The following is a 23,913-nucleotide window of genomic DNA, read 5'->3' as shown; positions in this document are numbered from 1 at the left end:
TGTTCCAATCTATAGAATGAGTGTCCAGTTTGCAAAGCATCTGCATCACTTACATGCACAAAAGATGCACAGAAAATGACAGGGTAGCTGCTGATATGTCAGTTTTAGAAGACTGGAGAATGTTTTATTTTTTTCCCCTTGAGTTTCACTGAGAAATCAGTGCTGTCAGAATGAAAATGCTCTCCAACTTTTTCTATCTAATTCATTTTTATAATTTGAAGTCTAAAATGAAAGTTTCGGTGTGTAAACAGTTTTCTGTAGTTCAGAAGGTAAATCCTTCAAAATAAAAGAAAATGTGTATTTGCTCAAAAATTTTCCATTATGTATATTGGTAAAAAAAGAAGTTTTTTGAAGAAAGAGCATTATAAAAATAATGCTCCTTAGATTATCCAAGAAATGAGGATGAGGGTTATAAAAGTGTGTATTGTTTGTCACATCTGAATATTTGTGTGTTCAGAAAGATTGACTACCCTCTACTTAAAAACTTGATGTATTGTGATAAGCATAACTGCACTTAATGCATCTGACTTCCTTTCTTATTTTTTATCTCTCCTGTCTTCCCTTCTCGGCCTGCTCAACCAAGTATTAGTAAAAATTTCTTCGGGCTGTCAAGCATTAGAACAGGCTGTCCAGGGAAGTGGTGGAGTCACCCTTCGAGAAAGTATTTAAAAGTTGTGTAGATGTGGCACTGAAGGACATGATTGAGTGGTGGACTTGAAGTGCTGAGTTAATGGTTGGAATCAATGATCTTAAAGGTCTTTTCCACCCAAAATGATTCTGATTCTATGCCTCTGGCATAGATTCCATTTCTGGCCAAGAAGGCTTATCACAGCCTTTTCAGCACAGTTTGTGGAGAGAACATAATTTTTCATACAAAGATAATTTCTTAACTGGTGAGCTTGGTTCACAGAGTTTCTGCTAAAAGGCAGCTTCTATTTCCAATGCATGGTTAAAGAAGTTTCACGATTCCATTTCCTCTTACAGTATTGTGCTGGTTTTGGCTGGGATAGAGTTAACTTTCTGCACAGTGGCTAGTATGGGGCTATGATTTAGGTAAGAAAAGTTTAAAGAGGCATAAGTTAATCAGCAAAACACTTTGAGAGACCTTAATGGAATCTATAGCAATAGGAAGTGTAAAAGCGTGGGGGGTGGTTTCGGTGACCCAGGAGATGGGTGAGCTCTGCCACCCGGACCCTGAGCAGGCCCAGCGTCCGGCCGGACTCCAGGGCTGGGACAGGCAGGCCACGCTCCCTAAAAACCTGCCCACTGCCCTGCTCCCTTCCTTCCCTGGCGGAAGCACCAGGGGCCTTCAGATGTGTCCTGCGGGGTTCCACGGCTTCCCCCCTCCTGCACCTTCCCGACTGAGGCGGCCTTTGCAGCCAGCCGGCCTTCGCGCTTCCCTCTCATCCCAGCCCCCGCAGCGGGAAGCGAGGCCCGCGCATCCGCGGGCTCTGCCGGCTCCCGCAGGGAACAGCCGCCTTCGGTCCAGATAAACGCGAGTGGGAGCGAAGGGCCCGCAGCGAGGAGCTGCCAGCCCTGGGCCCCGGGGCCGGGGCTGTGCCTGACCACAGCGGGGCCGGAGAGGTGACGGTCCGGCCCCGGGCCATGGAGTCGGGGCGCGGCCCCCGCGGCGCTGCTGCAGGTGGGTGCGAGCGCGGGGCCATTGGGGCTTCCGGGGAGGCTCTGAGGGAGGCTCCGAGAGGGCTCGGCAGATGCCCCCAGCCCGCGGTGTCAGTGGCTTTTGGGGACATCCCTCATGTGCAAAGGCTGCCTCGGACAGCCCCCAGGTTCTCCTGGTTCCCCTGGAACAACCACCTGGTTCCCTTGGGACACCCGCCTCGTCTCCATGCGGGAAGCCTTACGTGGGCAGCCTCAGGTGATCAGAGTGGTTTCCTCAGGAGAGGTTGAGTTTATCTGGGAGGAAATGGGAGCCTTCTCATGAAAGCTGCACTGCTTTGGTGATTAGTAATAAAGAATTAGCTATTAATTACTTGTCTCTATTAGTTGTAAATCTGAAGTTTTCTCCTGTCCATTTCACCTGAGTCACAAGGAAAAAACACTATTGTGAAGTTTTGTTGGATGGATGCTGGGATTCAATAAATGTTGTTAGTCCTCCTGTTAAAAAATGCTTGTGTGAATATGCAGATATAATAGAGTATCAAAGAATTATCAGTTACCAATATTTTTACCTGATTATTTCCAATGTCAGTGAATTGAAATGATAATTTCTGATCACTCTGACCTTAAGAATCCAGAAATCACAGGGCTTAGTCACTTGCATTTTTCTCATTGACTGATGGAAGAAAGTAATTATTAATTTTGTATTATCACAGAATGGCCTAGAGTTAGAGGTCCTTAAAGATCATCTAGTTCCAACCCTCCTGCCATGGGCAGGGACACCTTCCCCTAGAACAGGTTGCTCAAAATCCAATCCATCCTGGTTTTAAACAGTTCCAGGGATGGAGTTTAACCCCAGCTGGCAACTAAGTACCACACAGCCTTTTTTTTCAGTCCCCCCACCCCAGCGGGGATAATCAAAAAGAAAAGGTAAATCTAATGGGTTGAAATAATAATAATCTAATAATTGAAATAAAATATTATAATTGTGATACTAAGTATGCTAGTAACATGATTAATAAGAATTGTCAAAAGAAAAGGAAGAGAGAGTAAAAGAACCCAAGAGAAACAAGTGATGAACATGGTTGCTCAGCTCCTGATAACCAATGCCCAGCCCATTTCTGAGCAGAGATCCCAATATTCCTTTGGCCAGTTTGGGTCACCTGTCCTGGCCGTGCTCACATCCCAGCTTTCAGTGCAGCTCCTCAGTAGTGGAGGATGAGTCATTATAAAGCCCTTGACTTAGGGTAAACACTACATAGCGTAAAACATCAGGATGTTTTTGACATCATTCTCATACTAAATCCAAAACCCACAGCTTTCTACCAGCTACTAAAAAGAAAATGTCCCAGCTAAAACCAAGCTGCATCAACCGCTTCTCCAGACAGTCTGTTCCAATGTCTCACCGTCCTCAGAGTAAACAATGTCTTCTTAATATCTATTCTAAATCTGCCCTCTTTCAGTTTGAACTCATTCCGTCTTGTCTTGTCCTTGAAAAAGCCCCTCTCAAGCTTTCTTGTAATACCCTTTAGGTGCTGAAAGGCACCCTGGAGCATTCTCTTCTCCAGGCTAAGCAACCTCAACTCTCTCAGCCTACATTCAGAGAGGTGCTCCAGCCTTCTGATCATCAGGGCTTAGATGTCTTAATTTGAGTAAACTAGTAATTGAGCCAAATTAATGTGTAAAAAAGTACTTGTCCATGGACTTGTCTGTGATTCCTTGGCAAGTCTCTTCTGTGGTTCGCTGTCTTTTACAACTTCCAGTGCTTCATAAGTTAATATTTAGTTGCTACATATTTAAATGTTATAGTTACATTAGTGTCTATAGTATATGTAAGGATTCATTATTTATTGTATGCTGTATGCTTTTTAGACTACTGGATTCCTAGCAGTATTCCCTCTTTTCCTTGTCCTCTGTTACAAACATTTCCTTTCTTCTGAACAATCTCATCTTTCTTTCTGCCTATATGAAATTTCTGTAAGAAACCCAAAACCAAGGGTTTTAAAATACAGTGGGTGCATTCTGGAAGGTCACCTGAATGAATCGCTATCACTGAAAGATACTGATTTTGTAGATTTGAAAACTTTTGGAAACTGAATTGTTCAGGTTAAGGCTTGAAGTGTGAAACTGAAAAGGAAATTATGGTGATATTTTGGTCACTATATTTTAACATGGGAAGAAGAGATATGCAAAATAGTCTTCGTATAAAACTCCAAACTCTTGATTATTGCCTTTTTTTGAACTCTGCTTTGAAATTCTGCATTCAAAAGCTAATACAGTCATTGCAATAGGTAAAACTGGGGAGATAAAGGCTGCTTTCTTGTTGGAACTTGGCAGTACATAAAGGCTGGGATTGTTTTCCACAGTCTCTAATGCCAACTGTAAATTTACTCTTTATGTAATTATAATTAGCATTTATGAAAATTTGTTAAAGAATAAGGGTCTGAACTTCATGGTTTCATAAATTTCATCTCATAAAGCTATAATGAAAAGTACATCCTCAGTTCCCAAACCAAATGGATTTACACCCAGCTGATGAAGTGAGCACAGTTCTGTTTTGGTAGCGGAAGAAATCTGTGCTGACATAAGAATAGATAAATTTACACCACTGAGTTATACTTTAATTTCTGAACAGCAGGTTTTATAGAATAAATTCCCTATTCTGGAAACACATTCTTGTCTTTAGTAGTCAGAATAGTAAAGAGAAAGATGGTAGTGGTACTGTGTGCCAGATTGACTATATATTGTTGTGAGTGACACATCAAAAAATTTTCCTCCTGTTGGAGGAGGAAAAGGAGTGAAAAAGGAAGAAGTCTCAGCTTGTAGGGAGAATATATACACAATTTTAAACTATTGTAAAACTCAGGTTTAAATTACTGTTTCCAAATTATCTTGTTGAAGAGTGAGGCCCAGAAACTTTGAGGAGCCAAAACAATTTTTTATGCTTATATAATTCCAAACATACTTGAAGTTTCTCAAGTCTTTAATTTGCACCTGCCTGCTATTTTGTGCATTGTAATATGTTTGCAAGGTTATTCTCACAAACTTTTTTCCATGACTTCTGGGTTGTTTTTCTAGAAAGCTTTTTTTTTTTTTTTCCCCCAGAGGTATCAAAAAGATCTGGAATTACAAACTTCTTTTAAGGGGTGATGCTCTCAGCCTTGCAAAATTTCTCTTGTTAGTTAGGTACCTTGAATAGATCTTTGAAGGTCTCAGCTTTAGCTGCCTGTGGTGCACCAGCTCATCTCAGTGCAGTTGGCTGTCCACAGTACACGTGTGTGCATCTGATGTAGTCATCTTAACACTCTTTGTAGTCTGTGGGGGGAAACAAATGTTTCTGAGTCATGACTTTACCACAAAATGTACAAATGACTTGGCTTATTTTTAACATTAGAAATCTCTGTTTCTGCCCATTGATGATAAAAGAAGTCCAGACAGCTATCTCAGTTGTGGCCACCTAAACTGTAGGTTTCTGTAGTTAAGAGGAGGTAAATCCTACGTCAGAAACGTTACTGAAATCCTGAGGGATTATGTTTGCTTATGTTCCTAAATTCTCTGAAATGGTTATAATTGGGGAACATTAGTAAGTTCTAAAATGTTTTTTTCAACTCATTCATGTTACTTGGATTTGGAGAATTTGTAACATTTGATTTCAGAAGCTAAAATTATTTAAAAGTTAGAGTTTGAAGAAATAAATCATGCTACATCTAAGTTTCCTTGTGCTTTTGACATAAAGTATTTTTAATATTTGTTATTTTTATTATTGTTTTACCATTTTGAGTTCATTTGAAAAAAATATGCTGGAGTTATGTTAGGCTTGCTGTAGGAAGAGCAAGTTCTTCCCTCATTATGTCCACATTACATATCTTTGTATATTTGAGCATAGGTTGTTTAAAGATGACACCATGGAGTAGCCTTGGTTTAATACACATTTTTACAATAAACGCTGTGTAATTGGAGGCATACTTCAGTTCATCTTGATTGTGTAGCTGTCCCATTATCGTTGTTTATAATATACACAAATGTCATTTTGTTAGGCATACCAATTCAATCAAGTTTATTTTATTGTTGCTTAATGTTGTGGCCGTATGTCTCTGAGCTCAGCCCAGTTCCACTACAGCAATTGCAGCATTTTGTGCTCCATCATAATGAGTCAATATCTTGGTTTCTATTGTATAAAGTAGATGAGGTTACAAAGATGTGGGTAATTTTTTCACCTTTATTTACACTGTGTAATTGACAGACTAGTTAAAGTAAAATGATGGTAACAAAACAGTTTTTCCTTAAATGTTTGTACCTTTAAGGACAGACCATACTCTTAAATTTAGAAGGAAAAGCTTTTTTTTTTTTTTTTTTTTAAATGTTTAGGGCTGTCTGAAGATTCTTAGCTGTGTAGTAGTGGTGTACAGCAATTTGTTTCTGTCCTGACAAATCCTCTTATTTTTAAATAAAAATTTCACTTGTGGAGAAAACCGAGCTCTGGAATGGCCTGGAAGTTATATGAATTACAGTCTATTCTGTATCTTATGCTATTAATTTTTGAAATTATTTTTTTAATTCATATGATAGTGGTCTGAATAACAAAAGAGTGTCTTGACTTAATCAATAAGGTTTTGTCTATGACATTTGCAGCAGTTTCCTCCATTATTAGCCATGAATTTCATGGCCAAATTTGGAAATCACACCTAAGGTCTATAATTCTTTGACAGTACTGATAATTACTCCAGTGTTAAATTATTCCAAGCGAATTTAGGTTTGGGGTTTGGTTCGAGGTACCCTATAATTTTAAATCATAGCATAACTCAGCTAGCTTCCCCCCATTTCTCTGTGATTTGCCCATTTCCAAGGTCAGTGAGAACTCCAAGGTCTGTGCCACTCAGAAAAGTAAAGTATATAAAGTTCACCTCCTTTACCCATAAACATCCCTGAAAGACTTCTTAAAACCTCTGCAGGTGAGGATTCACCTTCTTCTGCAAATGGCCGATTCTTTGAGTCGTTAACCCTTAACACTTCAATCTCTCCATATGAGCTGCTGCATCAGATGCACCTGGAAAACTGCGCTGGCAGATTGGTGGATTAGGGTAGTGCTTAGGAATCAGATTTATCCTGGTTCTTTCTGTTATCCTGTTTCCTGCTTATATCAGAGGTCTTCAATGGATCTTGCACCCCATGTCAGTTCCCCTTGGTTATGTTACACAGAGCTGTGTGGGACGGTTCATCACTTTTTTTGTAATTATTTCAGCAGGTGAATAATTGCTCAGCAGCCTTCCATGGCTAGGATCTCAGCAGGTCGTTGGGTTCTCAGTACCCTCTCTCTGCATGAGAGCTGGAAGCATGGAATGTCATTCTTGTGTTGGAAATCTGTAGACTTAGCCCTGTTCAACAGTGTTGTTAATCCATCGTGTCCTCTGAGTGGTCTTTCAGTATCAGTTTGTGAATTAAGGGGTTTGCATAGGGAACCTGTCACCAGGTGGTATCTGTTGTTAGGGTGCTGAGCCTTGCTTCCAGCAGAGTTTGCAAGGGATTACTGGTTCTCTCCTTAACACTGAGTAATCACAGGAATGGAGCTTTGGATAATTCTTGAACCTTTCTCTTTCTCTTTACGTCAGAGATATTTTGGCATTAGCACCTGGAATTAGACAGGGACTCCATTTTGCTCTTGGTCGGGTACTGTTCTCAGACAAGGAAACTCTTTGGTCTGGTTCTAAAACTTTTTTCTGCCTAACCAGTGGTGTAATTTCTGTGCTGATAGGAGCAAAAACATTATTGATAAAACTCTGTAGCTGCCAATATGCTTTCAGTGGAATATATTTAGTGGTTCGGCACTTCCTGAGAGCAACAGATTGCTGTGCAATTTTTGCTAATGCACAGTTGGCCTGCATCACCAGATTTCTAATAGTGTCATCCGGTGTGTTTTTTTCTAGAAGACTTACATAGTAGTTTCTGAGAGAGCAGTTGTCCCTTTAGGGGAATGGTGAAAAACCTCAATCAACTCTTAGAACTTCTGCTTTTTGATACACAAACTTCTCTTTTCCTAATCAGAAAAGAAATAAAGAGACATGGTGATAGTGTCAGTAACAGAAAGCAAGTGAAAGAGCTGTTTATTCTCCATAAAATCTTTAAGAAATCCATTCTTTCTCAAAATACATCCAGGAATATTGCTATTTGTCATTAATTATCTGATTTTAAACTAGAGATTTTGGATCCAACAGAATGACTTCTCCAAAAACTATGCTGTGACTTGTTCCTAAGAAGAACCAGCTGTGTTCTGTGATCTGTCGTGCTGGTGGGGTTTTTTTCTAATGACATCTTTACAAGTAATTTTTCCAGAAAAGTAGTGACTTTTTTCCTCCAAAGTAAGAATATCTCCCTAAATTCAGTGTAAGGCACTCCTACTGCAGAAGTGACTCTGTATAAGATGTTAAAGAGGAAAAGGCCTCCCTCAAACTCCAAATTAATTCATTAATTAAATGTATGTCTTAAGTGTTAAGGTGGAATGCTCTTTAAGATTCTCAAAGCAAAATTAGGTAATGGTTTATGTTGTTTATCTGACTTACTAGGGATACATCTACTTTAGAAAAAATCATTTTAGAATGTTGCAGTTGAAAGATCCTTTTACTTACCTCCATTGTACCATTACCTTGTGCACTAAGGTTTTTGTTATGCTTGAAACACAGTAGTCACTTTCCAGATAAAATGAAAAAGTGACTCTCTTTATTTTGGTAATGGGTGGCCAAAAAATGCTACCAAAGTAGCATTTCATACTGGTAGCATAGTGGTAATATGTCAATGGTCAGACAGCAAACTTTGTATTTTCTTTGTATTTTCTTTGTAATAGTATGTCCTGTAAGTAGAAATAGAATGCAATAAATAATGTATTGGTGGTGGCTCTGATGATAAAAGGCACCTGAGCATTCATGAAATGCTGGCACAAATACCACTTCCCAGTCCATAATGGAATGTTGGTCATTTTGCAACTTCTGTGAATGTAATTTAAAGGAGAAGACTTATATTGGCAAAGCATGTTATGAAGCAGAAAGTAAATATGTGTTTGTCCTTAAAAGGAAGATGAATCAGAAAGCTTTGGCAGAGTGGTCTCTGGAGGCACCAAAATGTTAAACGGGCAGTGTAAGACATTTTTCTGCCTACCCTAATTTATCATTCTGCTCTGCACAGGGACTTGGTAAGAATGGAGCTTGACAGACCCCATTTGAGTAACATCTGGGTGAAATTGCTATTGATGAGATAATCTGGGAAGCACCTTCAGATTCAAAGCCAAATATTTTAGATACCTTATTGTTACTATTTAATCTTCTTTCAGTGTGGTTCCACGTATTTCATTTTATTCACAGCTTTGAAGGCAGTTCAATTACTTGCATGCTTTTGTATTTGTAAACATTTCCTTTCATGTATAGGGCAAGCAAGAGTCTTATACCAGTTTGCTGTCCCAGAGGTGCTAATCCTTTGAGTTTGAGAGAATCACCTTCTGCTTTTCACTGAAATTCTAGATATGAATTGAAAAGTTGTATGAAAAAAATTTTCTTTACCAGAAATTTTGCAAAAGTACCATTTAATGTATAACTGCTTTAAGGAAGGGATATATATAGTATAGTTCAGTTTCTAAATGCTTACTATTTAATTAGTTTAAGAATGCATTGGTGGCTTAGATTGGGTGATTTTGCCCTGACACATGACAGAAATGGAGTATTTCAGGTGGAGAAGAGTAGCCTAAAGTATAGCAGTAGGTAAATCGATCCCAAGGAATGTTTGCACTTTTGTCCTTTGTGCTCTGTACTATGTAAAGTCTTAACTGGCTGCTGTGTCTGAATGGACAGGGTGCAAGGAGTACCCAGGAATTCTTTGTGCATTTCAGAAGTATTTGAAAGGTAAAAGAAATACATAAAAAACAGTGCCTTCTGTAAGTGTCCCTGATGGATAAATGCCTATATGATGATTTATGACTTACTATCTGAAGTCGAGTACAACCAGAGGAAGAAATTAGCTTAGTGATAGCAGATGATCTGGTGAAAGGATGACCTAAAATACCTTTTTCAAACCTTTACTGTGACTATTTCAGAGCTGATCAACACAACTTATTAGTGCTTAACCTGCAGCTTTGATGGATAACAAGAAAAAAACAGCCTTGTGAAAAAATTGTAGATGTCAAGGATAGGGCAAAAGTGTAGGAAGTGATTTTTTTTCTTAAATTATTATTTTTGGAGTGATATTTTTTGAGGAAAAGAATACATCAAACAACTGAATGAAAATGGTGTGGAATTAAGAAAAAAAAAGTAACTTTGCTAATTAGATAGTCTGGTTGATATTAGTTGGTTGTAATTTAATTTTTTTCCTTCTCTGCTCCTAGGCCCTGTGCTGTTGCACATGATGTAATCATCTATTTAAATATTTTATTTCTCTGACTCTTTTAATGCCTTTTGCCCCATTCTCACTGTTTGTAACAAAGCTTATAAAACTGTCTTCTTCACTTACTAGCCACTTGCATCCCTTTGATGCTGTCTACTTAGCCCTCTGCAGGCTTGAGGCTTAATGTAGACTTAAAACTACAAGGGCACCAATACCAGGTGTCCAAAACCAGACACAACCTCAAAGTTTTACGTTTTGAGCACTGAGGCCTTCTGGTACACTTTCAAGAAATTACATGTATTTTATTTAAGTATAAATAACCCCAAATGAATTCTTCTGTCATGGGTTCTTCTGTCATGTCAGAATTCTTTTGAGGGGGAGGGAGTATCAGGGTGGGTTTTTTGGGGTTAGTATTTTTACTTACTTCATCCTTGCTTTAGTGGAGATAACATTTGCATTAAAATTATGCTAGGATAAGCCTATTTGAAGTGCTTACTATTTCTACAGTTATTCTCTGACATTGGCTGAATTTTATTTTTATAGCTGACTGCAGCTCATGTATGTTCTGTTCTCACATTGTGCACAGATGCTTGTATTTCTGTTCTTGATGATTTAGGAATGCACTAGAAATTAAAGAATTGGCCTCACTGTTGAACAGTCTTCAGAGCCAAGAAAATATTTTGTGTCATTTCCTTAATGGAGTCATAGTGAAGTAACCTTTTTTTTTCTGTTTTTCTAATGCAATAGAAATCAAAGGCGGAAGAGAAAATCAGATTTCGTATTTGAAAATATCAAAACTAGCATTGGCTTTTGCAATTATCCACTCAAAACCACCAGGGAAGTGTTCCAAAGAATACACAGAGTACCTTGCCAGAACTGTATCCGAACAAGATTTTGGATGGAAATGGAAAGTGGAAGTGCTGGAAACTGAAGTTCTTCGATTACGACAGGAACTTCTTTTGAACAGGATCTCTCCAAGATTCTGCTTGGAAAATAGTAAGTTCCTCAAATAATTTCTGGCTATGTTGCAATAGCAAGGAACCAAACAGCTTTCATCTTGCCTGTACCATTTCTTGTACCTAGATGTGAGAGTCTTCAGTGTACAGTTTTTTATTTTTCCCAAAGTTTTGAGGTAGTGGAACACTAAATTTATTTGTAGGGATTGTGCTTGAGAATTTGATGCTCATGCAGAATTTATATATTTAAACCTCAGAATCAATGTGTATTATACAAAATAATTGCAGCCAAAAATTGTCAATACACAATCTTACTCTATAACCTTGGAAACACTTGTTTGTAATACTAGTTTGTATTTACATTTGGATCATGTCTTAAAAACGTGTTGCATATTTTTAACCACCCTACAGATTTTAAAATCAGAATTTAAGCCTAAAGTGTTGGAAGCACTAATCTTTAATATGTGTAACAGGAGCATAGGGCAGGCCAAGGGACTGCATGTCTGTTGTTTCTGAAAGTGTATTGAGACTGTGGATATGGTGAATGTTTTTTATGGCATATGATAAAATATTGTGAGTCTGATATTATTGGATTCAGGAAAGCTTTTAGTCAAAGAAGAGTAAAAAAAACCAAAAAGATGCTCTCAAACAGCACTGTTTCTCTGACTTTTGATGAGTAGTAAGTCATGCTCAGTTCAAGATATCATTGGCACTGTGTGAGCTTGGAAATCAGGCAGTGGAGGATTTCTGCAGGCTCTGGGAAGATACTTTCCTGGGAGATGAGGTCAAAAACACTCTGGGCTGAAGGAGAGAGAAAGTTCACTGCTGAGGGCATCTCTAAAATAAAACTGTATAGCTAATTGCTTTATGACTTGAGATTTTTAAAAGGTTCCCTGGTGGAAAACTTGATGAGGCTTTACCATACTGCTTTTGTACTGAAACAGTAGCATGTTTATTGCCATGCCTAAAGAGTTCCAATTTGTAATGTTGACTGATGGAGAGATCATTAGACTTCAGCTAGAAACTCTAATGGTTTATGTATTTAATTAGTATAATAGACCTTTCTCTACAGAGAAGTGATTTAATGACTATTCTTACTTTTTTATTGTCTGAGTGTCTGTTTTCTGCAACCTATTGCAAACATGACATTTAAGACTAAAAGTAGTTTTTAAATTCAGTTTCCAACAGGTGTCTTACGTTTTGAAGAACTGGCTGCGTATTGTCGGGAGAAATTTATAAACATCTAATGTCTGGAGAGGCTATTCTAATTTTAGATTAAGCAGAACACAGAAAACACTACCAATTAGCAAAACATAGCAAACAAGATCAATTCACTTGCAACTTCTGTGTTCTAAGTCTAATTTTTGAAAGATTCTCTAAACTCTAAATTTTAATTTTGAGATAGGCAGAGAAAACTGTCCCTGGCAGATAACACCTCTTGCAAAGGATATTAATTTTCATTACCCTAGTGACACTGAAGTTTGTTCACAGACTTAAAATGTGATCATCTTTTCTAATTTTAGATGTCATACACCCTCACTGTTTCTGCTGAGTGTGCATTCATGATTACAGTTCCACTGGAGAAAAATGCTCAGTCTTGCTTTTGAGTAAAGAAAGATTGTTACTGGTACCTGATGGAATATCTGTTGGTGAGATCTATTCACTTCTTGGGAGGGCAAGTTGATGATATATGTTAGTAGTAGAGCATCTGTGGTTGACATGTATGGGAAGATGGTCATAGAAACAAGGCCTACCTGAAATAGGGGCCACTACACCACTGACATCTTCTGCCCCAAGATAAAAAAAAACACCTTTCTTGTGTGTTGTGTGCCAGTTTTGAGATTTTTCAAGCCTGTGGTGAATAGAAGCTAAAGGGTAGCTACTGTTGAGATACAAAGTCACCAGGAGGCTAAATCTAAGTAAGGAGATGAAGTGGTAATAAGTGGTGTTTCATCCTTTCTAGTGAAACTACTATAGACCCATCAAGCCATCTTTATGGTTTCCCAGGTTTACCACCTAATATCACACCAGAAGTATGCTCTTTAGGGCTGAGGATGATTACTAAGACTGCTCTTAGCACCAAGTAATCTGCAGCCATGAATCCTTTTCCTCCTCCACTCATTTCTGTAGCCTCATTTCTGGAGTTGGTGTTCTGCTTAAAATAATGCAGCCTCATAAAAATATTTCAAACCCCCAGCCTTTCTATGGCTTTCTTCTGTTTTGATTAATGACTTTAGACACAGGAATAGTTGGATTTCACAAAATCCACCACCAGAAAATTTCATGTAGTGAGGATAAGACTGCATTTGTTCCTGCTGGTTCCTCTTGAGAATTGAAGAGTTTGAGTCCTTCAGACAGGGTTCACTTCGCAGCTGTATGTTCTCTGCTTTGCATCCCAGATGTGAGAGCTTTCCTCTCCCACCTGCTGTTTGTAATAATAGCAGTAGGTCTTTCAGAGACTTCAGGAATGATTAGAAACTGTCCATGGAGTTTTATTTCCCTGATGTGAGAAATTTGTGAGCTGTTTTCCCCCTTCACATACAGTTGAACACAGTACGGATTTGCTAATACATGAAGGATAAAGAACAGAAAATCCATTTTTAAAAGAAATGATGCCTAAATTTCTTTGTTCCACCTGAAGAGTTCTTTGTCCTCAGAGACACTAAAAAAGTTGTGGGTTCCTAACTTAGGGGGAGAAGCATGCTTTGCTGCAAGTAAACTACTTGGTGGTATGAGTTCTTACAGATTAATGTGCTTTTTATGGAACTGTTGAGTATTCACTGACTGTGCTGTGTCTGAAAGGTCCTTATTTGACTTACTGTTCAGTTATCTTTCTGAATACAAGACTCTCTTCCTTGGTGGTGCTTTTGGCTTTATGTCAATCATATGTGGAGAAGGAGAAGCAAATATTTTTGCAATTATCTGTTATTTTTCACCTTGACAGTATTGTCCTGACAGCTAAGTCCATGGGTAGGAAAAAAGTCAAATCTCATGTTAAATCAAAGTTTCATGCCTTTCTTTGATTTAGATAAAAATTTCATAGAAAGGAGAATAGAAACTTCTTGATGTAATTTCAAGAATAAGCATTGAAAGTATTTGAGCATTCTGTTGTCACTTTGCTTTGGAGCAACAAGAAAAGATAAAGGTTCTTACAAAGCATTGATGAATTGATAGGTTCATGGATTGAAGCACCTGTCCTCTAAGACAAATTCCTTCACTCTTATCAGTTCATAAAATCAATGATCATATTGTTTCTTGGCAGGCTGTGTTAAAGAGCTCTGAGAAGCCTGCAGCTGTTACTCCAGACCAAGAAGCCATAAATGCAGTATTCTGCCCTTTTTTTGCCAAGCATGTATTTTAGGAATGACAATTTAGAGGATTGATGTTTATTACCTTGGTTGCTTCCAGCTGATACTCTTGAAGGTTCCAAATCGATTATCCAGGGTTTATGTTTAACAAAACTTGTCTCAAGTATGTGTTCCCTCTTCCTTAGTTTCACCTTCAAAATTGGTTCAAGTTAGTCCCTTCTAATGCAGTGGGTAGGAATTTACTGAACTGCTTGCTCCTCTAATTAAAATTAAAACCAGATTCTCTCCACCCTGTACCTTTTCAGAATTGGATTACTCTTCCTTTTATTGGTCATTTACAGTGGAACTTGTTCTGCCATGCCCTGGAGTTCCCTCCCATTTTTAGCCTCCACAGTAGCACACAAGCCAGTCACCCTACCACAGTGTGTCTGTGTTTAGGGAAATGCTGACCTCTGAGTCACACTGTGATTAACCTGAATGTCTGATTTTTAACTGTATCCTGGGGCTGTTTCACCTTTCAGGATACTGTTCTGTAAATCCTATTCCCTGTCAAAGAAGCAACTTGTATCTCTTTTGGGAATAATACCCTGAGAAAACAAGAATTTTTAATCTCTTGCTTCACTCCTTAACTTGATGTGTTTCTTGAGGCATTTAGTTGTACATGTGGAAAAAGGGAACAACTTCTTTTGTACGTTTGTATGAATGAAGACACTTCAGTCTCATTTCTTCTCACTGGGAGCTTTATAGAACTGGAACTAGCCAGTTCAACAGCTGAAATAAAACTGATGGTAAGCATTACATAGCTACAGTTTACCAGCGGCCTTGCTTTGGGCCACAGAATTCAGCCTTCTCTTCCCTTTCCACTTCCCTGTAAGTAATGGCTTGGGAATTTCTTGCTCTAGAGAGGCAGAAACTCTGGGTGCTCACATTACACCCCAGGATTTCCCTGGAAAGCAGAGACAGGATCAGGTACATCCTGCTTTAATGATGTCAAGAAAAATGATGGCCAGTCCAAATATTTTCTGAATAATTGGATTTCAAACTTTTGAAAGGGCAAAGCTCTCCATCATAACTTAAGTAATATAGCTTATGATGTTTTCTCTGCCTCCTTACATTAAAAGGAGTGGTGAGAGAACATAATTGATAATAGATTTTTTTAAGCTCATTTTCAAAGAGAAACCAATCAGATGAATTCAGAAAGGTCAGACCAAAACCTGAAGATTTCCTCAGTGGGTATGTTATCTGCAGCCTCATAAAGGAGTCTTCCTTGTTATGGGGTTAACAGCAGTCCGCATCTGACTGAATAGTAATGATACAAACACATTAGTCTATTAGGGGAAATTATTTCCCTCCCCAGAAGATAGATGAAATGGTGTGAAATGTTCACATATGTTGTAAATAGCACTTAGCAACAATTTTAGTTCCTATGACATGGTACTAAGGTCAAGGACTACAGACTAGAATTTCCAAGTCATCATGGTATGTTTAAGGAAAAGCTATTTTTTCATGTTGGCATGTTTAAATGTGCTGCTGTTACAGATTGCTGTGTCCTGTCATCACTTTCCTCTGCTGGTATTTGGAAGGAGTACAAAAGCACGGCAATTGCAGAGGAGCTGTCAGCCTCTGAGGGGTATCTTTTACTTCTTGCTTTTTCTATCTTCCTTTTTCTAAGGTCAGAGTATTCTCCATTGGGCAACACTCAACTCTTAATTTGATGTTGCCATGGAAAACAGTTCTGATTATTTTTTCAGGTGCTTTAGGGATCTGATGTTTCTGCATGAAGACATTCTACCTCCCTATTTCTTGCTTCCCCATCCCCCCAGATAAAAATAGGTGTCTTTCTCTTCATTAGATCCATAAGGGCAGCCCAGTGTGTCATCTCAACACTTTTTCTCTAAGGCTTAGGGGTGTCACACAAACAGTACTTCAGAAATGTAATTTGACATCTTAAGTGTGCTGGTGTACTCCCATGCATCTACCAGTGGTAATAATGCAAGTAGGCAGCATGGCAAGGAATGTCTCACAACCTAAGAAGTATTTTATGTTTTTATGAGGAGAACAAAGAACTGAAAGCAGATCTGTGAGATGGCAAAAATGAAGTTAAATTGTGTTTAGCACAGATTTATAGGAATATGGCTCTTGGAATATGATGATGAGATAAATCTGTTCTCCATAATTGTATTGACACAATGGGGAACTTCATGAAAGCTGAGGCCTTTTCAGGATAATTAAATAAGTTAATTTGCAATCTGTAAAAAGCACCAGCTGGAGTGTAATGATTCATTGAAATCTCAGAGTACTGCTCCTCCCATGGATAACAGGTCTGTTTTGGTTGTGGAAACTTTCTCCCTTTGAAAGCAGGTGCTGCCTGTCTTATCTGATGGCATTGCTACAGCTGTTCTAAGCACATAATTGGGGCAAAAGGACCCAAGAAACATCCTGGTCTTTCCAGATTTCTGTGTAAGTAAGGCATTCAGAGGCAAAACCAACCCAATTTTTCCCACAAGAGAGAGGGTTTGTTATTATTTTATTAATTCATTATAAGATGTGTAGTGATTATTAGGAATAAGATTCATAAAAACAAGTGGGATTTATAGTTTAGTGTAGATTATCTTCTTTTCTTCTGGGTAACAGAACAATAGTTTTGGGGAAAACTGAATGTATATGGTAAAAACAGATTAAGAAGTGGCAATTAGGATTCTTTTGCCTTTAAGTCTACTGTGGAAAGCTAAGAATCAGTCAATTTTTTTCCTGGAAATACAGAATCAGAGAATGGTGGAGGTTGGATGGGGCTACTGAAGATCATCTTGTCCAAGCCTCTTGTCAAGCATGGTCATCTAGAGCCAGTTGTGCAGGACTGTGTCCAGACATTTTCTAAGTATCTCTGAGAGTGGAGATTTCACAACCCTTTTGGACAACCTTAACCCAACTCAAACTTGGAATCTAGTTCCTCAAGCAGATGTTTGTTTGTGTCCTTCTGGATATATAGACAGAAAAGCCAGGCATTTATACCATGTTGTATTCAAGAACATGAATACAACATGGGTTGTTGACTTCCTTAAGAAGTCAGCTAAGTGTACCTACCTGTATTTTTAGGTAGGTACACTTTAGCTGACTTCTTAAGGAGTCCACCTCATTTTAGCCCCCATCTCACTAAGTTGCATCCAGATCATTGCAGTCTTCATAGGCTGCTATTTCCTGTCTCTTAGCAAAGCTCAGTTTGTTTCATAATGCAGAGCATTTTTAATAAGACATAATGCTTACAGTTTAGTACTACCAGTTCAGTCAGGTAGTCTAGAGATAACATTAATTCATTTAATATTTTGAAATATCCCCTGTCTGGCTTAGAACTCACATTTCAGTCACATCATTGAGATGGTCAATATTGTAAAGCTTGTCAGATCATTTGTTGCTGAAGCTGCTTGGTGAGCATTAACTGACCCAAATCTGTATATTTGTCACCTGAATATTTACCCTTTCATATCTTTACTGCAAGTTTGCTTTGTTTGACTCAAACTACGGAAGATTTGTGCTGTCATCTACAGAGATCCCTTAAAAATGAATGTTTATATCCTCAAAATCCTTCTCAGTTCTTACTGAATTCTAAACATTTAGGTGCCTTATGTGAGCAAAATCCCTAACAAATTGAAGTATATGCTTCTAAGCCTTTAGAGAAGCACTTAAATCCTAGCATTGAACAATTTAAGAATTTTAGATACTCAGTTCTATATTCATTTCTGTGAAATTATCCCTAAATGGGATAAACTATGTCAGCATCCACCTTTAGCATTAAAAAGCATAAAAAAGCACTTTCCATTCAAACGAAGGACCTTTCTTGTCCAAGTCAGTTAGAAAAAAAACCCCATGGAGATGCAGAAGCAAAGTGTGGGATACAAGGCTTCTAAGACTTCTTCTTTGGAAATTCTAATAATATCTTATAATAATATTTTGGAATTATTATTATGGAATAATGAAAATAGAAGTTTGGCTTAGTTCCAATGGGGTGCTAAACACATAAGAGTTCATGACAAAGGGAGAGTTGTTTTTTTCCTCAACCAGTCAGCTTAGTTAGTAATGAAAACAGCAGAATAGAGGCAGAGTTACACATGAAAGAAAGGCAAAGAAAATGTATGGGTTTTTAAATAAGAGAGTAAACTTGATTCATTGTTCATGGAAAGTGCACTTCAAACAAACTGATCAATGAAAATTAAATGAAGAATAACAGAGCTCTAAAAATGTAGATGTGGACATAATTTCCCTTATGTTTTCATTTCCTTTTAGAGCTTATTGACTGAACACCTACTTGGAAAGCAGAATGCTATTAATGTCTCATTTTTAGTTGTCTCTTGTTTTTTCTTTTAGAAGTAGAACTGAGAGTATCAACTATAACTGAGTTTTAAGAGAACTTTACATGTCTGATGTAAGTGGTTTTGATTTTCAAGTGATAATCCGTGTGGCTGCTCATGAAATGAGGGAATATAAACAACATCTAATGCTCGAAACGGCAGTAATTTTCTCTTTGCAGAATTCAGATCACATCTTCGCTTTGCTTCTCACCTCTGCCACCTTCAAGCCACTTTTCTGTTGTCATCTTATTGCAGGCATTCCATACTGTTGTCTCCTTATTGCAAAAGTTTCACACCTTCTTGATATTTTCTTGTGTGCAGCTCTTCAGAGCACTGCCTCTTTCTTCACAAAGTAGCCAACTGACTCCAGCTCAATTCTTAACCAGCCAACCCAATCTTTTATAGCATTCTTCTTCCCATTGATTACAGCTGTGGCCTGGTAAAGTCAGGCCTCTTCCTATCTTTAATAATTGGCCCAGCTGCAACTCCTTAGGGGTAAGATTACTTTCTACACTATCTTTATTTTCTTATATTCTATCCCCCTACACTTTTCTGTTTTGCACTCCCTGGTGGTGGTGAAAGTGCAAGGTAGATTAAGTTTTTCAGAAGACTTGAAGATCATTTTACCATTTCACAGTAATTTCATCAGTTGAGGACCCTTCTTCCAGATTTTAATTGTAGAACTACTTGTAGCATTTGGCCTTTCTCTTTCAAATGTTCTCCAGTCTGAGGCAGCCACCAGCAGAGTGTCTTAGGAAAGCATCTTCCACCACCTGAGCTCCTACTACACAGATCTTAAACCTGCTGCCTCTTCTACTCCCCACTGGGTAGTGAGAGAATGAATGTGGGAGATGGGATTGACTTTGGTGTTTTCTAGAGCTCTGCTTCCTTAGGACTAGCTGAAGGCTCCCTATTCTCTAATCATGGGGCTGGTTGCCATCTCACGGCCCTGATTAAAGCCTCTATGTTGTGGTCCCACTGCAGTATGCAAGTTCTGAGTCCTAGTGCCAGCACACCCTGCTGACACACTGCAGTGTGTAAGTCACTCCCTCATCCCTCAAGTGCCTTCTGACTTTCAGGTCATATTTTTTCTGCAGAAATGTGGATGTGTAGAGGGATGTGAGTTCTTCAGGCTTTGCACCACAAGGCTCTTTGTGGTACCATATCTTGCTTTGTTTTTCAGGTGAGGAACTTAGTTTAGTAAGGAACTAAAGTACTAAATAGGAATTAAGAACTTAAATATTTCCTGAATTTGATGTGACAAATTTAAGGAGACTGTAAAATTGTTCACAACCAGATATTTCATTACTTATAGTGTTGTAAAATTTGTGGTCACTTTATCACACACACTACATTTTCATATTTCTTGTTCCAATACACTTAGAGTCAAATGTTCTTGAAATTAGTATTTAAAGATTCTTGTTAGTCTGAAGCAGGCTTAATGCCATTTCTGTTATTTTTTTTTTTTGCTTGATAACCACATGGTGTGAACATCAAGACTACTTTCTCATTTGAATAGTAGGTAAGTACAAACTAATGAGTTTAGCTTCTTTCAAGAAAAAAATTACAAGCTATTTCTAGACTTGTAGAGGGAAGTAATGAATATTTCCTGGTGCATTGTTATTTTTCTTTTACAACATAACTGCCACCTCCTCCCCAAATGACTGAATCATGTAAATTGCTTAACAATTTTAAGCATTTTGTATTATTCATTTAGCTGGAAATACACTGATATTGGGGACTTACTGTAATAGGGTTTTCTGGAAGCTCATCATGGAACAGGAGTTTGATATTGCAGTGACTAGGAACCTACCATAAATGAAATATTATCTCCAAGTAGAAGGAGTGTTTCATTGAATACCCTACCTCTTTTATTTGGAAACATCTTAAGTTTGGTTTCTATGGATATTGGTGTACTATTCTTCCCTTTTTCTTCTCATTACTTCACCTTTCTTTCACCTCTTCAGTGTTTGGTTGTTTGGTTTTTTTTCTTTAACACATCCAGAAGAGAATCAGAAAACATACATATCGGGTTTTTGCACATACTTCTTGCTTTGCAGCTTCTGACATTAAATCCTCATGAGCAATTTTCATGTTATCCCATGGGATTGAGAACAGGAACAAAATAACCACATAGTGGAACTCACAGTAGATGGATTCCCTGGAAGGGCCTATTTTCATTAAATGGCACCAAAAACCACTTTTCAATTTTTTTTCTTCTGAAATGTGTTTTGCTCAAAACCCAAGGGAGAGAGAACATGAAAGATGGATTCCTGTTCTTGTTAGTCAGACCATGGGAAGTGCGCTTTGCTTCTTTGCTTGCTTTCCAAGTTTAAAATGCTAGGCTGGCCTTAAATGTCCGGCTTTTCCTACCTTCTGGAAACAGCAGTTGATTTCCCTACAGTTAGCCCTTTCATTTTGAGTCAGTTGGTGCCAATACTGTGCAATTTCAAATATGTCCTAATGTTAAGGACATGAAACTCAATAATAAATAAATAAACCACATTTCCAATTTTGATCTCAATAATAGTATTTGCATTGATACTGGTATGTTTTCAGGGACTTGATGGTCAGAATTCAATTTGAATAGGTGAATTTAATGAAGTCCATATTAAAATTTTTGAGTAGTTTTTTATTAACATACAGAATACTGTAGGTTGCTGCTTAGGAATGTTTTCTGTGTTAAAAATGCTTTTTTTAACTTGCTATTAAATATAACATCTATTTCCTGTGCGGCCAAACCATCTATAATTTGTTCTAATTAATTTAAGAGGAGTATGGTACTGCATGGGATCCTTGTGGAAAATGAACAGTATAGTCAAGTTTTCCAAGACTGAGAAGGGAAGCAGGGCTGAGCCAGGAGTTGGTCAGATGGGGTTCAAGCTTTGCCTCGTGGCACTGAGATGTTTATGGGTGTTGGTCTTACACTTCACTTCTCTGGCTTGTTTTGACTGTAATCTTTTGGCATAGGTAGCATGTAGAACAGGTGTCTTTTGTCACCTAGAGCTGAGTTTATGTTGAGAGGCATTGCCTTAAATGTATTTAATGTGTGAAATGGGATGAAAGAGATTCTACACTAGCACACAAAAGTAATTTATTGGTGTGAATGTACTGTATACTCTTGTAATGTAGTTTATGTGTCTTTGAAGGAGATGGTATGAGATAGGTGATGACTGAAGAAGCATTTGATTCTCAGTGTTCCTCTTTGTTAAATAATGAAAAAATCAAACCTAATGTTCTGTTCAACTTTGACTGTTAGAATTTCCTACCTGACTGGGGAGAGAGAGTATACATAAAGCAGAATATTTTATTTGATGCAGTTATAGTAACAGACTTTCACTACCTTCTAAAAGGAGTCTGAGTTTTTGAGAATAAAAGCAGTGAAAATGTTTGGAGGACCAGAAATTTACATGCATTTTCTTCCCTGGAAATTAATGGGAGTGTATATATTCACTTAAATTGTTTGTTTACTTAAATTATATATAGGAAAAATTAAAATTTCTGACAGTTTTAAACTTAAAATTACTGTTCATATTACTATAAGCATAAAACATCTTGTTCATAAATAGACATTAATTTTTGAATTTTTAACTTTCATTTAAAAATATCTTCTTCCACAGCTAAGTTCTAGTCATGGGAAGTTCTTGGGGAGCCAGCATATGCATGTATTACATGAATTTTGCATGGAAGCAAAAAGGAGAAACTATATATGGCCCTTTCAATAAGCATGTATCTAAGCATTGCACAAATGTAATTTTCATGTTTGCATTTCAGGAAAACAGGATATCTCTGCTGAAACTCTTCTGGGTCAGGAATCTATAAACCCTACAAGTTACTCGAGCCAGCTAGAAGACTCTGGATGTGATGTCTGTAATGACTCTGCATTTGATTCCTTAGGCATAGCTTCAGATTTTCACCAATCTGAGCATAATGTCAACACTTCTAAATATTGGTTGGAAAGAGTTCCTCCTCTGAATCTTTGCCATACTAGCAAGGAGCAATCTCTGACTGCTCCAGTGCATTTTTTGCAACGTTTGCTTGAAATAAGAAAACTGTCAGAAAGAGGAGTTCTTCAAGCAGACTTCTCAGAGCTTGAGAATGATTCTTTCACCATATGCAATTCAGTGTCTCAGTTGCTTGATGGACTGACTTTTTTTTACAACAGTCCTGAATTCCCAGCTCCAGGTTTCCTTACTGAAGGGGTTTGTGTTTTGCTCAGTTTAATAACTGATACGAAATTATCAAATCATGTTTTGAAGAAGTGTTTCAAGAAGATAGAAGAATTTAAGAAAAATCTAATTCAGATTATTTTAAGAAATAGGAGTGTCAATAGGGTAAGTTTAAAAAATTCTTTCTTTCATATCCTTTCTTTCATATCCATTCTTCCATATACTGTAATATTCTCCTGGTTTTATGCACTCTTAAAATACCAGTTTGTCTTGTATTTTGAAGAGCACCAGAGATTTTTGTGATTTGTTTTTTTCGGTAATATGGATAATAAATCCTCTGAAGCACTTGAAGAAGTTCTTGCTCATGCATGCAAGAACTTCTAGCCTATTCCCAAGTACAAGACTTCTAAATAACTGATAAAAATGCAGTTTAAAGCAATTTTATAGATAGTATGCAGGAAAAACACATTGTTTCTCTTGCTATATGGAGATATACTGTAGATATTCATTCATATGTAATGAACTTCTTTCTTGAGCATCTAAATAAAATAGTTTGTTTGCTTCAGATATCCATCATTCTCTAGCTACTTGCAAATTTGTGTTTTAAAAATATATAAGCAAATGAATGAGGAGTTAAAAAATAATGTCCCCATCACAAACAACAAGTAGGACTGAATTGCATTTTGTTTGTATTGATTGGTGTATGTAAAAATCAACATGTATCATCATGTTAATTTCCTCATTCAACTGAAATATCCCTGTCCTTCTTCACAAGATGTCCTATAGGTAGTGAATTCCATTGCCTGTTTTAGGATTTTTAGTTTTTATTCTGGATTTTAGAGTATCTTGGAACAGACATGATGGTTGTCTGTTTTTTGACACTTAGATGTACCAATTTAGTGTCCCCATGTAAGTAACTGTGCTACCAGAAGAACAAATTATCTTATCCCTGTAATCCTTGGAGCCTAAAGAATGTTTTCTGGGTACTAGGTCCCTATTCTAGGATAAATTCTAAAGTTGCCTCTCTCAAAATGAGAGCCTGGACATCTGATATGCCTATGGATGGATGTACCCATTTGTCTTAATTTAAAGTGAATCCAACTCACTGTGTATTCAGTGTTTACCCCAGAACATGAACATCAAATAAATATTG

At 37.6% G+C, this 23,913-nt stretch overlaps 1 protein-coding gene across 6 annotated transcripts in view; it reads left to right on the top strand.

Annotated features, from left to right (window-relative positions):
- MEI4 (meiotic double-stranded break formation protein 4) overlaps positions 1 to 23,913 on the top strand; it is a 132,801-nt gene that overhangs the window by 57,829 nt on the left and 51,059 nt on the right. For 5 of the 6 annotated variants that reach the window (XM_071444405.1, XM_071444387.1, XM_071444396.1 and 2 more), the window contains 2 exons: positions 10,729 to 10,977; positions 22,366 to 22,925. In XM_071444405.1, the coding sequence (XP_071300506.1) occupies positions 10,729 to 10,977; positions 22,366 to 22,925 (809 nt within the window). Of the gene's footprint in view, positions 1 to 1,264; positions 1,643 to 10,728; positions 10,978 to 22,365; positions 22,926 to 23,913 lie in introns of those variants that run through there. The other variant, XM_071444433.1, reaches the window with a different exon arrangement.

Source organism: Agelaius tricolor, unplaced genomic scaffold (assembly GCF_023055355.1).
Source record: "Agelaius tricolor isolate 1412-34295 unplaced genomic scaffold, bAgeTri1.0.p SCAF_1, whole genome shotgun sequence".
NCBI classification, from domain to species: Eukaryota; Metazoa; Chordata; class Aves; order Passeriformes; family Icteridae; genus Agelaius; species Agelaius tricolor.
Note: the sequence above shows the minus strand (reverse complement) of the source record. Positions and strands in the feature narration are given on the sequence as shown.